This window comes from Triturus cristatus, chromosome 11 (assembly GCF_964204655.1).
Source record: "Triturus cristatus chromosome 11, aTriCri1.1, whole genome shotgun sequence".
Classification (NCBI taxonomy): Eukaryota; Metazoa; Chordata; class Amphibia; order Caudata; family Salamandridae; genus Triturus; species Triturus cristatus.
The window spans coordinates 101,832,067-101,847,146 of NC_140594.1; the positions used below are offsets into that span (position 1 = coordinate 101,832,067).

The 15,080-nt window shown below is 45.5% G+C and overlaps 1 protein-coding gene across 5 annotated transcripts in view; it reads left to right on the forward strand.

Annotated features, from left to right (window-relative positions):
• SLC2A11 (solute carrier family 2 member 11) overlaps window positions 1-15,080 on the forward strand; it is a 422,108-nt gene that overhangs the window by 232,835 nt on the left and 174,193 nt on the right. For 4 of the 5 annotated variants that reach the window (XM_085633805.1, XM_085633803.1, XM_085633802.1 and 1 more), the window contains one exon: window positions 8,514-8,612. The exons of the other annotated variant lie outside the window; for it this stretch is intronic. In XM_085633805.1, coding sequence (XP_085489931.1) covers window positions 8,532-8,612 — 81 coding nt within the window. In that variant the 5' untranslated portion in view covers window positions 8,514-8,531. The remainder of the gene's footprint in view (window positions 1-8,513; window positions 8,613-15,080) is intronic. 5 annotated transcript variants of the gene reach the window in all.

Below are 15,080 nucleotides of genomic sequence, written 5' to 3' on the forward strand. Positions count from 1 at the left end.
GGCACATTTGACGTTATTACAACTTTAGCCAGTGACAATGCCTTCCTCAGCTGTGAAGCCCAAATACGCTGCTCATGCCGCCCTAAAGTCGCCCTGATTGGTAAGCAAAATGTATTGGAACCCATAAATAGGGTAAGGTGGGACATGGATAAGCAGGAAGTTTTTGGCTCATGAGTGGACATCTTCTTGGAGGTGATCCCGACGCCAGACAACGAGGCACCCAAATCTTTGGGGACTTCTGGCCACATTTCTAAAACAGCCAGATACCATCAACACAAAAAAGGTCAGTAAAAAGGACGCACTCGAGCCCAGACCTGCAACAAGTAGCAAAAATAAATTTAGCTCTTTAAAACAACAATTAAATGAAATCCTAAAAACCTCCAAAAACAACAAGCGTGAAAATAACTAGACACCATTACAGATCACCACGCTAAGGAAGAAATATAGAAAGGTGCTCTACACCCAAAGAAAAGAAGAGGAAGCCAGATTATGGGCTGAATTATTAATGATTATAAAATCAAAAGACCAGAGGAAATTCTGAAGGTGGATCAATAAAAACTTAAACTCAAGGTCTCAAGTGACAGTTGGCAATATTTCACCCACTGACTGGGAACTATATGTCATAAACCTATACTGAGAACAGGGGAAGGATAAAACAGATTTTCATAAGGGACACAAGTCTCATGACATGCTCACCCACCTTCACCTGAGACCAGCCGGCACCCTGAGTGGCGACCTGACCACATTTTGGCTGGCTCAACTTACCACAGCAATTATTTTATTTATTTATTTATAGGTTTTATATAGCGCTAGCTAGACCCAAAGGTATCAGAGCGCTTTACATATCGATCTGTGTTGTTACATAGAAGAAGAAACATACAAAATAGAACGATCAACAAAATAAAGGTAAATTATCAAAATAAACATGTCAAGGGAATAGATTTTGCAGTCAAGAAACGTTATAGGACATTTAAAAACAGGATTAAGGCGAAGGACAAAGCGGAAGCTGAAAAACCATCAGAATCATAAGCCTGCCTATAAGGACTGGAAGGATTGTGTGACTAATTATTGAATAATTAGTGAATTAAAGCAATGTGCCCATGTGGCGCCCCAGACCCCAGTGGACTCCCGGCTGCAATATATAAATGAGCTCCAACTAGATAGGCCACGGTCATGGCGCCCCTATTCCAACAATATGTGCTGGGGTCAATCATTCCTGAGTCCTGGAGGGGCTTACTTTTGGCACCAATACACAAAAAGGGCTCCAGATCCATCCATTTGCTTGTCACCTAAGCAAAGCAACTGTGGCAGCGAAGGGCATAGTCTCTATACAAAACAGGAAGAGGGGGGGAGGGACCAGGAGCTTGTTGTGGTCCAGTGTCTGTGCTCCGTGTATCGTCTATATCACTCAAAAGGGGAGACACTGTTCAAAAAAAGGAAGGAAATCGAGAAAGGCTCAAAAAGGTTTGGGGAGATAAAGTCCTAGGCTATTATTGGACCCAAGTCCGAGAAGGGGAAGCAGAGCTTAATTTCTCTTGTTGCCCTCACACACCCCGAAGGATGTCATGCTTCATCATTGGGCGTTTTGCTCCTCGTCGGACCGGCGCTGCAATGCCCTACGGGTCCCCCGGAGGGTCACTTTAGCGGAGATCTTTTAAGAGAAAACGCCGTTTGGTGCATGCGGGTGTTTGATTTGGGTCCTAATAGAAGGCGAGTGGTGATACAATTGTGTATGTGACGTGGTGAATTAAAAATGTCTAAGGGTTGCTAATAGAGTAAGATTTAATAAAGAGAAAAAGATGGCACCCTTGACACACTAAAAAAACCCGTAGGTTAGGTGTTACCTTAATGGTAATAATGTTCCATCAGGTAACTAAAATGTGGTCAAAGTAGTCGACATGTTTCGCGCCCCAGTGGTCCAAAACGGATCCGTGGCGCTTCCTCAGGACCAACTAAAGGTTAAGTGAAAGGTGAACGTGAACTGGGGGGTAGTACCCACAGTATATATCCGGGCGTCCAGGGAATGAGTGGCCCTGCTCTCTGTTGTGTCAGAGTAAGAGTCGCTCCTGGATATAAGCCTAGGTAAACACAAGGAAAAGGAAGAAAAGAACATCCTAAGTATTAAAATGTTCATCAGTCCAACAACTGGACACGAGATAAAGAGTACATAATTACAAAGAAACCAGGAGCATCAACTTCACTCACGGGTGATGGCGTCGTGAGGTCTCAATGATAAGCCAACGGGTCGCCTAAACCAGGGTAAATATCCTGGAGTGGAGGCCTCCCGTCGCCGATCGGAGTCACCCACTAGTCCAAACACTGGCCGTGGAAAGTTTTGTGACAGATGTACAGGTCAAAACATGGCGTAGGGTAATGGCGTCTCATTATCCAATCGTGTCTGAGCCAGCAAGAGAATCTAAATAAATACAGATACCCCTTAGGCCGAAGCTTAACAACACTCACCTAAGTATAGGGAGAACGATGCTCCATAGACTAGGGGACGAGCGTACACACCTTCTTGTGCTAAGGAGACAAAAGGGATCTCCCAGTAAGTCGTAGCTTGTGAGAAGGAAACCAGGTCTGAATCATCGTAAAATCAACGACCAGTCTCCTACGTGCGTCTCAGATCATCTACTTACGGTTTTGCTCAGGTGTGGCCTCTCACACACCTACCCCAGCCGTCCTCCTGTCTGGAAAGGAACCGGTGACTGCTGAAGGTTCCATTTGTAGTCCCAGGAAGGCATATCGGGGCGGTACCTGTGTCCGGTCAGTGGTTGGTAACAGGTATGTGTATAGGGCGTTTGTGGAGAAGTCCGCATGCGCGAGAGCCAGACATGCGGTCTCCGCGCATGCGTGTTAGAGTAGAGACTACGGCTGAGAGTAGTTGAAGGAAACAGATATGTGGCGCACATGCGCGGTGGAAGAACCTCCCAATTCTACCGTTTACTGATTCAGGAATGGAGCGATCTATGTGTAGGAAAATATTTACTGATGTCCTCACAGCAAAAACAATACGAAGTGAGTGTTTGCAAAATAAGCAACCAAATGAAACATATTGTCTAAGTGTGGAAAGTTAAATGTAGAAGCGCGTGTGTATTCCCAAGACAGCTCATCGTAGGACACTGCGCAGTGGGCGCACGTGTGTGTATGATCTCACATGTAAAAAAAAAAAACTTCTCGTACTTGGGTCCAATAATAGCCTAGGACTTTATCTCCCCAAACCTTTTTGAGCCTTTCTCGATTTCCTTCCTTTTTTGGAACAGTGTCTCCCCTTTTGAGCGAAGGGCACAGCCATGTACGCCGGTTTTATAGACTTTCAAACAGCATTTTATAGCGTCTCCAGAATGAGGCTATGGCCAAAACGGAGTGACTGGTGAATTCCCTCCACTTTACTAAAAGATCCGTGGGTCAAAATAAAATGCAGCACAGAATGGGCCACCACTGCTAAAGTCATGACAGACAAAGGATTGAAACAGGGATGTATATTGGCTCCACTCCTGTTTAACTTGTCTCTGGCTGACCTGCCAAAGCATTTACAAATTATAAGGGCCTTTCCAGCAAAAGTAGCAGTCTCCAGAATACAACTACTACAATATGCAGATGATACAGTGCTCCTTGACAGCGGCGTAGCTAGAGGGGGGCGGTCCGCACCAGGCGGCACTATTTTGAGGGCGGCGGCCGCACGACACTGGCCCGTTGAGGCGGCCTTTATAATTTATTTGTGGACACTCACTGACGTACCCACATAAATTATAAAGGCGGCCACAACGGGCTAGTGCTGCGCGGCCGACGTTTGAAGTGCAAGCGCTGCGCCCCTGCATGCCAAAAGCAAAAAATTCTGCCTGAAGCGCAGGCAACACGGTGCACAACGTACCTCAGCGTTTGTAGTTGTCTGTGGGTCCATGACGTCCGTCCCAGGGCCGTCAATGTTGTAGCATGCCAGAGCTACCAATGACGGCACTGGGCATAATTTTGGCCAGCCCTCGTGCAGAGAACGTAGCAGTGACGTGTCACGCGCTCAACCACTACACGCTCTTGTGAGGAGTCAAGTCTGTGGCAATGGCAGTGCTGTGGGATTTGCAGAAGAGAATCACCCTCTACATAGAGACCCTGGCTGCCACCACTGTGGAGTACTGGAGGCTGAGTGAGGTAAGAGGGAGCTTAAACGGGTTTCAGAGGGGAGGAAAGGATCTTTGGTGAGAGGCAGTTCACAAGTCCTATAAAAAGAAGTGGGGGGTGGGGTCAGAACTTATTTTCAAGGGCAAGATTTAGCCAGTAAAGTGAAAGATAGTCTTTCTTCCCTGTGCTGTGCAGAGGCGCCCAGCATACCTGCTTCACTTGCATGAAACCTTTCAACTCCAAAGTGTTCTGTGGCTAGAGCTAGAACAGTACTCTGCCTAGAATCAAAGTATCTGGGGGAAACTATTTACTAAACATCCTCTGTTTCATGCTTGAGAGTCACTTTCAAGCCATTCTGTCTATTTCAGAGGGGTTGAACACACAGATGATGAAGAAAAGTATTGAGGTGCGGCGCAGATTTCAGTAGCCAACACCGTCCCTCATTAGGTTCTTTTGAACACCGCATCCTTCTTTGTCCCATGCTATGTCCAGTTTTGCTTCCACATCCCAAGTGTGTCTCGGGCACAGTTGGGGAACATCAGATCTTGTTATTCTCTCAAACTCTTTTTCAAATAATTATTCTCTATTGCAGTTGAGGGCGTGTCGGCAAAACAGAACGCCCCCATGAGGAGCCTGACACCCTCCCTGCTCCTCCTCTTACCTACTACCACAGGCCTCACTGCCCCAGAGCAGACGCCTCCACTGTTCCTCTTTGGGGATGGCTGCCTATGGGGGTGGTGAGCAGAGACTAAACGGACAGAACAACAGACAGGGACATAAACAGTGCCACAACAGGTCAGAATGCTTCCAAAGATCTCAGTGCTCTCTCAGTGGAATTTACCTCTTCGGTAAAACTTGCATAGAGAGTGAGGCAATGATATTATTTACTGGCACTGACTGAATGGTGCCAGAGGCAAGGCCCATCCTTCGATAGAAACTCAAAGATTGTACAGATTAAGTTCTTTTTTTTGTAAGAAAATATGATTGGCATTACGCTTGACAAGTCCAAACAATAAAAGGGACAACAGCTACTCCACAAACAGCAGAATAAAACCGTGTCAGGCTTATAAGGCGTCTCCCACTCCTCCCCACTTAAGACAGACTAACAAAGCAGCTGAGCTGCTATTCGATGGATAGTGAAGACTAAAGTAGTCCTGAGTGTACCTTAGCACTTGTGTTTTAGGAAGGCATCCGTGCTTTAAATGGGCAGGTACTGAGTACCAGAACTTTTTTATTTTGAGACGGAGAGTACATGCACTTCTCATGTGTGACGTAATACGTTTAATTGGAGTGTACCGGCACTTCTCATGAGTGACGTAGTACGTTTTGTTACAGAGTACCGACACTTCTCAGAAACAAGCAGGTACTCTGGTACAGGGTGCCTGCTCTTCAATCTTTCCATTTCTAGCTTTGGAAGGCATAGGTAGGTAACATGCCTCAAGCTACTGTACATTTTTCAAGCACGAGCACAGGAAGTGATTTGTTTTTGCTTGTTTCGTCCTAAGTAAGTTCTTTCAAACCCAATTCCAGAGCTCAGCTTAGCAGCGGGCTGCCTGTGGAGGAGAAGTTGTGAGCTTCACCTGACTATTAGCATCGATACTACGTGTCTCTCAGACCTCTTTCAGGTGCTCGCTGTCCATGTTCCCCTGCACCCCCCCAGGGGCCGGCAATCTGAAGGATAGCCCCGGGCGCCACAAGCTCTAGCTACGCCTCTGCTCCTTGACCAGACTCCCATCAGGTTACAACACCTCTTTTGCACATCGGCAGTCTGCTGCCAAAGCAACAACTTGAAGATAAATCCTGCAAAAACAAAAGTAATGATTATCTCCTCTAAAATGAAAACAAGAGGCATCTGGTCCATTGAGGGAAACGCCGTGGAAGTCGTGGAAGCATATAAATATCTAGGAGTGTGGCTGGACCTCAGGGGCCGCACCTCAGCACATATCCTCACACAACAAGCAGCAGCCAACTCGCTGCAATGGGCCTTCAGGAAATTAAGGAAGTCGCTAGTGAACCCAGAACTAAGACCACTGCCAAGGGTGATAGGCAGTAAACGTCTTCCAAGAGTAACACACGGAGCAAACACCTTTAGAGGTGGAATGGTAAACAGGCTCGACAGGACCCAATCAGTGTGCCATTAAAGAGCTTTTCATCTCCCGTATTGCATGGCACACGCTCAGTTGGTGGCGCAATTCCTGAAGTTTATGTTAAGTTATCTGGATGCATATTACTACCCTGAGGTGTCTAAGCGCTGTAAAGTTACGACTGCAAGTGGCAAGAAGGAGTAACTGGATGTGCTAAGTCCTGAATAGCCACGTTTTTACCAATTTCCTGAAAGCAAGAAGGCTGGGTGCTGTTTTTATACCAAGAGGAAGTAAGTGCCATGTTTTGGAAGCTTCAAGCACAATGCCTTTTCCTCCCCGTCATACTTCTTTGAATCTGGACACTACTACTAATTTTGCCTTTGCTGACTGAAGATTTCTGCCAGGGAGATAGTGTTTGAAGCTCTGGTACATTAACTGCCTTGTAGGCTAGACTTATGAGAGCGGCTTTAACATTACCGGTAGGAGACAATGAAAGCGTGTTACAATAAACTGTTCAATTTCCCCAAAGAGCTCAGCTACTCTCCTCCGGTTCAAATGCAGTGCCAATGAAAGTCTAGCCGTGAGGAAAAGCCCTGTCACTGTCCAGCGTAATGACACATTACACCACCCGTGCAACTGCATCAAAATTCCATGAGGTAACGCCTCCAGCAGAGGTCTTGAATAACAGTTTAGCAATTGTGTTTTGAATAGGGCCTAAGCTGTCCATATTAAGAGAGGCCTGGGTGGTAGGTATACAATCCACCAAGGGACAAGTATCTCACTTAATTGGCGTACTCGCACTTTAATCAAATGCACTTTCTTTTTGTACTTTCGCACTTTAACGCTAACACTTTAGATAAATAGACTTTTGATGAGCACACTGACCAACTTTCATCTGTGCCATTTTATAAATTCGAAAAAAAATAAAAGTGTCCATCCCTCGTTCATGGCTCTAAAGTCCACAATGCTGCTGATGTGTATGACCGAATTAATGTTTTTATTGTAATGATTTTAACTAATCGCACAATAAAGACAGTTCTCCTTCTTCTTCTGTCTGGGAACAATTTCACTTATTAGTAGCAATTGAACACCCAAATAAAGCAGTAAGCAACTGAAAGATGACCAGTCAATCTTTGTGAAGGGCCTTCCACTGCACAGGGACACGTGTCGCCATATTTTTAGATCTGTCTGAGCGGAATATTCAGATGAAAGAGTTCCAATTGACTTGAGGCTGAAAAAAAATGATTGTGAGTAAAATAAAGTGCTGCCATTATGCCACAACATTCTCATTTTTGTGCTTCAAACTTCCCATTGTTTTGCCGCAAACATTTGTGATCTATGCTGCAACATCCTGGGTGGGGAGAGGGGGGTGTATATTCAATTAATAGGAGTTAGGTGTGATCTTTGGTGAAATGGTGTTAGGGGGGAATCTGAATTCATACATGAGTTGGTGGAATTAATAGATGAGCCAGAGGAGATTAGGTATTGTTTGCATGTGACTTAGGCCTTATTATGACTTTGGCGGCATTCCAATAGGACCCCACAGCCACGATCCAAGGAAGACCACCAAGGCCGTGGTGAGCCCGCCCACCAGATTATGAGTTTAATCCAGGGCGTGCAGGCGGTGCGGCGGCTGTCTCACTATGACAGCTGTGTTCAGCTCATAGAAGAGCCTTAACATCATACCCCCGCCGTGAGTGTGTGCCTGCAGCACGTTCCCGCATGGTGTGGCATGCACCATGTCGTGCATGCCACACCGTGCAGGAACAAGGGTGCAATTCCAGTGGACCCTTAGAGTAGGCTGTGCTTGGAGAAAGGAGACACACAGAGCATCGAAAGGAAGACAAGAGTCATTCAAAAGGAAAAGGAGAGTCGAAAACTGGAAGTTTTAAGTCAAAGCCAGTGTTAATGCAGGGTTTTTGGAATATTGTGGAGGCTTTTGGAGATAGCAGGCAAAACAGTAGAAAGAAACAACATTATTTGCATGTGTTGCACTATCATTGCAGGCCATGAAAACACCAGTGCACACACATCACCATCATCACCCACAGGGTAACTAGACTTAAAATAAATATGGTATCATTTTCTCATAAAATGCGATAGAAGGAAATTTCAATACAGGAATGCTGTACTTTAAATGTTTATGCTCCTAAACATGAATGAATTTGTGTAAAGTAATGCTTCCCTGGGCAAGCAGCACTAGTCAAGGTTGTTTTCCCTCACAGTGATGCAAGAGTGTCCTGTGAATGAACCACTAGGCTTGAAGAAACTAGTCATTAATGGACGGCCCCTCTTTGTTTCCTCCCTTAGCTCCAAGCTCGTGTTTTGATGTTGACAGTGTGCGCTGCTGGCATCGGAGGCACCTTCCAGTATGGCTACAACCTCACAATCATCAACGCCCCGACAATGGTGAGTCTTGAACAGAGCTTTGCCAGGAGACAACTTCTTCAAACAATTATCAATGCCCCAACTGTTCGGGTCGTAGATTAAGATGGGTCACTGGACAACCAGTTCTAACTCCATGCCCATCACTGCGTTGCTCCCATCAACACCCCCCAACAAAAGTTATTTGTGAACTGAACGGAGTCACATAACAGCCATTTCAAACTACCTCCCCCAACCTACTTTGTATTAATTCACAACCCAACAATGCTGAGTGTTGAATTGAGCTCGGCCAGGGGACTACGACTTCAAACAGTTATCAATGCCCCAGCTATTACAAGCCCTAACTAAGCTGTGTCACCGAGAACTAATTCAAACGCCCTGCCCAATGCTGCGTTGCAGTCATCAACACTTCCAGTTCTGAGCTGAGGATCCTACAACCAGTTCTAACTTCCTGCCTCATCCCACTTTGCAATCATCAGTGCCCCAACTATGGGGAGCCTGAACTAATCTCTGTTATGGAACATACTTTAAATTTCCTGCCACACTCTACCTCCCAGTCGTCAACACTCCAGCCTGTGCGAGTCCTGGTCTCAGCTGAGGCACTCTCTTTTCCTAAAGGGAGTTCCCTGAAACCTCTCTTGCATTGGTTAGACCTATTGCATCTGTAAAGATTAGAGGGTGTTTGGCATAGGCTACTGACAACTACTTCTCCCAAGGTCTGTTACAGAATGTTAAAAATGTGTTGCCTTACAGGACTTTCTTGTTGCAGAAAACATTTAACAGGTAAATCCAGTTAATACATGCATTTCCGACCTCTTCATGGCCACTTTTAGGTCTGCGTTCGCCATGGCTTTTGATTTTACTATATTTATATATATGATGTACTTTCTTATATGGGCTCTTAGTCAGCCCTCTTAATCCTTTGGCATTTTATTGTGGCATTCATAGTTTTATCTGCCTACTACTGCATGCGGCACAGAGTAAGCCCAGTGCAGTCGTTGGCTAACTTCACTATGAGTTAGAGGTTGTCTTCGTTCACTTGGAGCTTTCACACACAAAGGAATTCCATTCAATGCCTGGGACTACTATGGCAATGTGTGTTTGATGAGACCAAAACAATCTGTTTACTTTAAGCCAATGTTGTTTTTTTAAATTCAGCAAGGCCCAGAAACTTCCTCATCAATAACGTTTTGCAAAAACCCTAACAAAACAAAGACAAAATAAGATAAGCACTTACAAAGCAAAACGTTGGTGGCCAATTCCAGACCTATTGGCTTTGCGAGTGCTTGTACTAGTTCTTGAACCCTGCCTGGGAGAGACCGTTTATCATTGTAGCAGCTGCCGGGACATTAGTGGGCGCAGCCATCTTTATTGACTTAGACTTCCTGTGCAGGGGCGTGACATCCTGCTGTGACGACCTTGTGAAGTCGGAGTTTATCATTTTTGTTTGTCAACATGAAAACATTGCTGAGGTAGACAGGTGTGTCACAGATATTTCTTAATCAATCAAGGGAGACAGAAGCTGAGATCCATTTGGCTGCCGGCCTCCAGGTGGAGGAAAGCATACTGTAAGACCCAATGATGATGCTTTTCATGTAGGTACACCAGCGGAAAATCAAGATATACCGCCACGGTACCATTTATGTGAATGAGGGTTTTTAAAGACACTAACACCCCAGATCCCAGACCCTGGTAACAATACAGGACAAGTGACCTATTCTTCTATGATGACGTGTCACAGATATGCCAGATTAGAAAAAAACAGCAGCTTTGTGCCAAACTGAGGCATTTAGGATCAGCCTCCCCCCCCCCCCCCCCCCCCCCCTATGCTCCTTAGTCTTCCGCAGATGTCCTTGGGAGGTTTCACACCCTGATATGGACATAGACTGCACAGATCCCCCATACAATTTACTGGAAACCTTCTCTCTGCAGGAGTTTCCAGTTACCTGTTCGCACACTCTGTGATACCTGCTCCTCACCGGGTGAAAGGAGCTGATATTGTGCGGCATATGGCGGCGCTGTGCGAGTCGCACGGTCTGAGGTTCTAATTAAGCACTCTGTGATATCTGCTCCTCACCGGGTGAAAGGAGCTGATATTGTGCGGCATATGGCGGCGCTGTGCGAGTCGCACGGTCTGAGGTTCTAATTAAGCACTCTGTGATATCTGCTCCTCACCGGGTGAAAGGAGCTGATATTGTGCGGCAGATGGCGGCGCTGTGCGAGTCGCACGGTCTGAGGTTCTAATTAAGCACTCTGTGATATCTGCTCCTCACCGGGTGAAAGGAGCTGATATTGTGCGGCAGATGGTGGCGCTGTGCGAGTCGCACGGTCTGAGGTTCTAATTAAGCACTCTGTGATATCTGCTCCTCACCGGGTGAGAGGAGCTGATATTGTGCGGCAGATGGTGGCGCTGTGCGAGTCGCACGGTCTGAGGTTCTAATTAAGCACTCTGTGATATCTGCTCCTCACCGGGTGAGAGGAGCTGATATTGTGCGGCAGATGGTGGCGCTGTGCGAGTCGCACGGTCTGAGGTTCTAATTAAGCACTCTGTGATACCTGCTCCTCACCGGGTGAAAGGAGCTGATATTGTGCGGCATATGGCGGCGCTGTGCGAGTCGCACGGTCTGAGGTTCTAATTAAGCACTCTGTGATATCTGCTCCTCACCGGGTGAAAGGAGCTGATATTGTGCGGCAGATGGCGGCGCTGTGCGAGTCGCACGGTCTGAGGTTCTAATTAAGCACTCTGTGATATCTGCTCCTCACCGGGTGAAAGGAGCTGATATTGTGCGGCAGATGGTGGCGCTGTGCGAGTCGCACGGTCTGAGGTTCTAATTAAGCACTCTGTGATATCTGCTCCTCACCGGGTGAAAGGAGCTGATATTGTGCGGCATATGGTGGCGCTGTGGGAGTCGCACGGTCTGAGGTTCTAATTAAGCACTCTGTGATATCTGCTCCTCACCGGGTGAGAGGAGCTGATATTGTGCGGCAGATGGTGGCGCTGTGCGAGTCGCACGGTCTGAGGTTCTAATTAAGCACTCTGTGATATCTGCTCCTCACCGGGTGAGAGGAGCTGATATTGTGCGGCAGATGGTGGCGCTGTGCGAGTCGCACGGTCTGAGGTTCTAATTAAGCAATGTTATCCAATGTCAGGGCCCTCCTTGGCAGATACCTAGTGGAGTGGACTTCGCCCTGGTCCTACTCCACTCCAGTGAATATTTACTTTGCAGCGCTAATCCCCGTACTTAACATTGCGATTATAAACCAGACCCTTGAACTATGATTTACACAATTGATGGTTAGCTTACGCGTCTTTTTATGGTACTTTATTGTTGAGGGTTACATGAAGGATATCGATTTGGTTTTGGTGATTAGGCTCTGGCATGTTTTTCTCCTTGAGCAACATGAGTTTTCTATTGAACTACATTAAAGTGAGTGAATGCTCTTGAGGGTCACATAAATGGTTGATAAAATATTTTTCTTAAAATGTAAATGTTTGTTTGTTGATGTCACACTCATTTTAGGAATTGTCATACATTCTAAGGGGATTTCGCCCAACCTAGCATGAAACTTCAAGCCCCAGCGCCAGTGCTTATCAGTAATGCATGTCACAGTTCAACGCAAAAGATCCGACCCTTATCCTTCATCTCGCTGCTGCTAGAGGATGCTGCTGCAGCAGTATTTGAACACTTTGTTTTTTCTTGCAGTCCATGTTTTATTGCTGTTTTGGACCCCAGGGTGCAGGACTGAGTCCACTTAAGACTCCATACACATATTATAATTAATAAAAGTGTTCTTTTTCTGGTTACTTATAATGGATCATTCTATTTCTAAAACAATTCAGGTAAGTGAACAACAGGTTAATAAAGCAACTAAAAGATAGTACAATTCTAAAGCCCACCACCTCCTCCCTCCTCCCATAGGTGCTCATCTGAACCAGGCAGCTATTTTAAAACATAGTGAAGCCTATTACGTATCACAATACAATGTTTTTGTTAATTGTTTTTATAAACACAAAATACATTTATAATATCTGTGCTAAGTGATACCCAGTTGAAAGGCTCATAGACCTCATTTCAAGACATTTTTCAAGAAGGCATCCCTCCTGGGCACCCAGCACTGCACATATAGGATAGTATCTCAATAGACTTTTCATACTCAACATAGCACTTTGGCTCATAAAACCACATCACAATTTAGACCTGGGATACCCTTTCCCATCATCAAGTACTACATCTAGCATACCGCTTCAGTTTCTGAAGTCATCATCAAAAGTTTCTCATCAGTGAGAAACCTTTGCATACAAATTTATTTGGCGATAAGCCCATTTTTTTAAAAACACAATTTACTGTATTGTTTTCATCACAAAGTAGATATACAATAACATCATTGCAATACCAGTATTCAGTGACCTATCAGGAGCACACTTTTAACTCAAAAAATATCCAAGCTCTATTCTAGACACAAAGATTGTCAATCTCCCCTACTAGCACAGTATTTTTAGGTTTGTGTGTGGTTGGGGGTTTGTGGCATGTCGAGAGGGCTACTCCTCTCTAGAAGCAAATCTGTCACCTCCCCTCAGACTGGTAAATCGTCCTATAGTGTCTCATCAGTCCGCACCATTTCCATCCAGATTTCATCCTGTAGGGGCCATACCGAGATATCCTTATACGACATTTGTAGTGAAAGGCCATTGGTTGCATCCAGTGGATGTTAGCCCCCCGAACACACTAGTCTCCATGTGCAACATTCAGAAATTCAGAAGTGTTTCAATCCCTTTAGTGGGTCTTCAGTTGGAAATGGTGTTGTCATCAACAACATCTTCGTCTTTACCCAGTTGCATACCATAGACAATAAAATCACCTTATGGGAAACCAGTGCGGTTGCCTTGTACTAGGTACCAGTATTGAAATTGTAAGCCCATATTCCCATGGCATCCTCCCAATAATACTCATTCACTGCTAGGGGGGCTTGCCTAACCAGGCAGCAGTGGGCAACCAGAAGCTAGCATTCCAAGTCAGGGATGGACAGACACCACCTGCTCATAGGTCAGTTGTAGTCTCTTCAGTTTAGCTCTGGGTTGTTTACATGTGAAGACGATATACTCTTGTCTTTGTATGTGTGACAAGCACACATACCGGTGAGACATAAAGACATCTGGGACATAAAGACATCTGGGAAGGACCGCCATTTTGACCATTGGAGTCCTAGTCATCATTGACAATAAGAGTTTAAACCACAAGGGCAGGGATGTGCATGCTTTTGAGCACTCGACTCACATTTAACTCCTTGTACTCCATCATGAGCTAGCCCTACAACCAACAATGCGCAGCTCATAAATAATTTTCAAGGACTGGAAATACTTTAAGTATATTATATATAAAATATATATATTGAGATAGCGCCAGGATGCTCTTGTTCGAGTGACCATGCGACAAATCTCTGAAAAAGGAAAGGATGTTTTGGGGCCTCCTTTGATTCTAGAACTTGTAGCCACGGAGATAAGACCCATTTTCATCTAAACATTCAGCCTGCTACACAGGAATGTGAAGGACTCTAAAGCTATCCTGTCTAGCACTCACCTGTTCCCTCAGTCGCCACAACGTTAGATTTCTTTATTGGAGCTCTGTGGTCTGCACTGGCCCCTGTTATGAAAATAAGTTACAGTGATGTGTGTCTTGGCTCAGCTTCAGCCAATCAATATGCAGCATTTTGGCACTAATGGCACAGAATCAAGAATGACCTTATACTGCAGATGTGAGTAGGTGGTAAGCCATTGAAAGTACCTTTAAATCCGCCCTTTTGTTTTACGTAGTCAAAAAAGCAAACAAATGTCGCGCTGCAGGTGCTTTGAAGAAGGTCTTAAAACTGTGTGATTAGGACATCAGCGCACGAAGCCAACCGTGTGTGTGAAAGGTCATCCGCGCGCCTGGAATACTACATTTAGCTTGACATTCCATGATTGCTAAGGCTGTAAAGTTGTCACATTTTCTCTTCTGTAAAAATACTTTTCCACTGCGACTCCTTCTTTTTCGCACGAGAATGTGACTGTTGTGATAATGAATTCCTCCACACTCGACTGCTGTCCGAGTAGCGTTGCCAGCGTCCTTGGGCACATCTCTGTGTTTTTGTCTGTCCATGGGGATACATTTTGCATCTCTGTGACTGTCTCAAACTGCTTCATAGCCTCTACGTCATGTATATAAGAAGACAGACTGTTCCACCTTAAATTATATTGTTTCCTTTTATCTAAATTTATTGTTTCTCTTTAGAGAATTATTGTTTGCAGTGCATCACCAGGAGCCTGATGTAACAGTTTTACCAACCCTACTGCAGGCGCCATCTTTTATTCATGGCGCGGTTCCTGCCCTTGTCGTCCCCTTGCGCCTCGGTCAGTCACCATTGCACTTTAAAGCACAGCTGCCCTGATTATTGGTCAGCTCTGGCACCCCACTAGGTTTGCAAGTCCAGGGAGACCTTTTTGGCTCCTGTCTC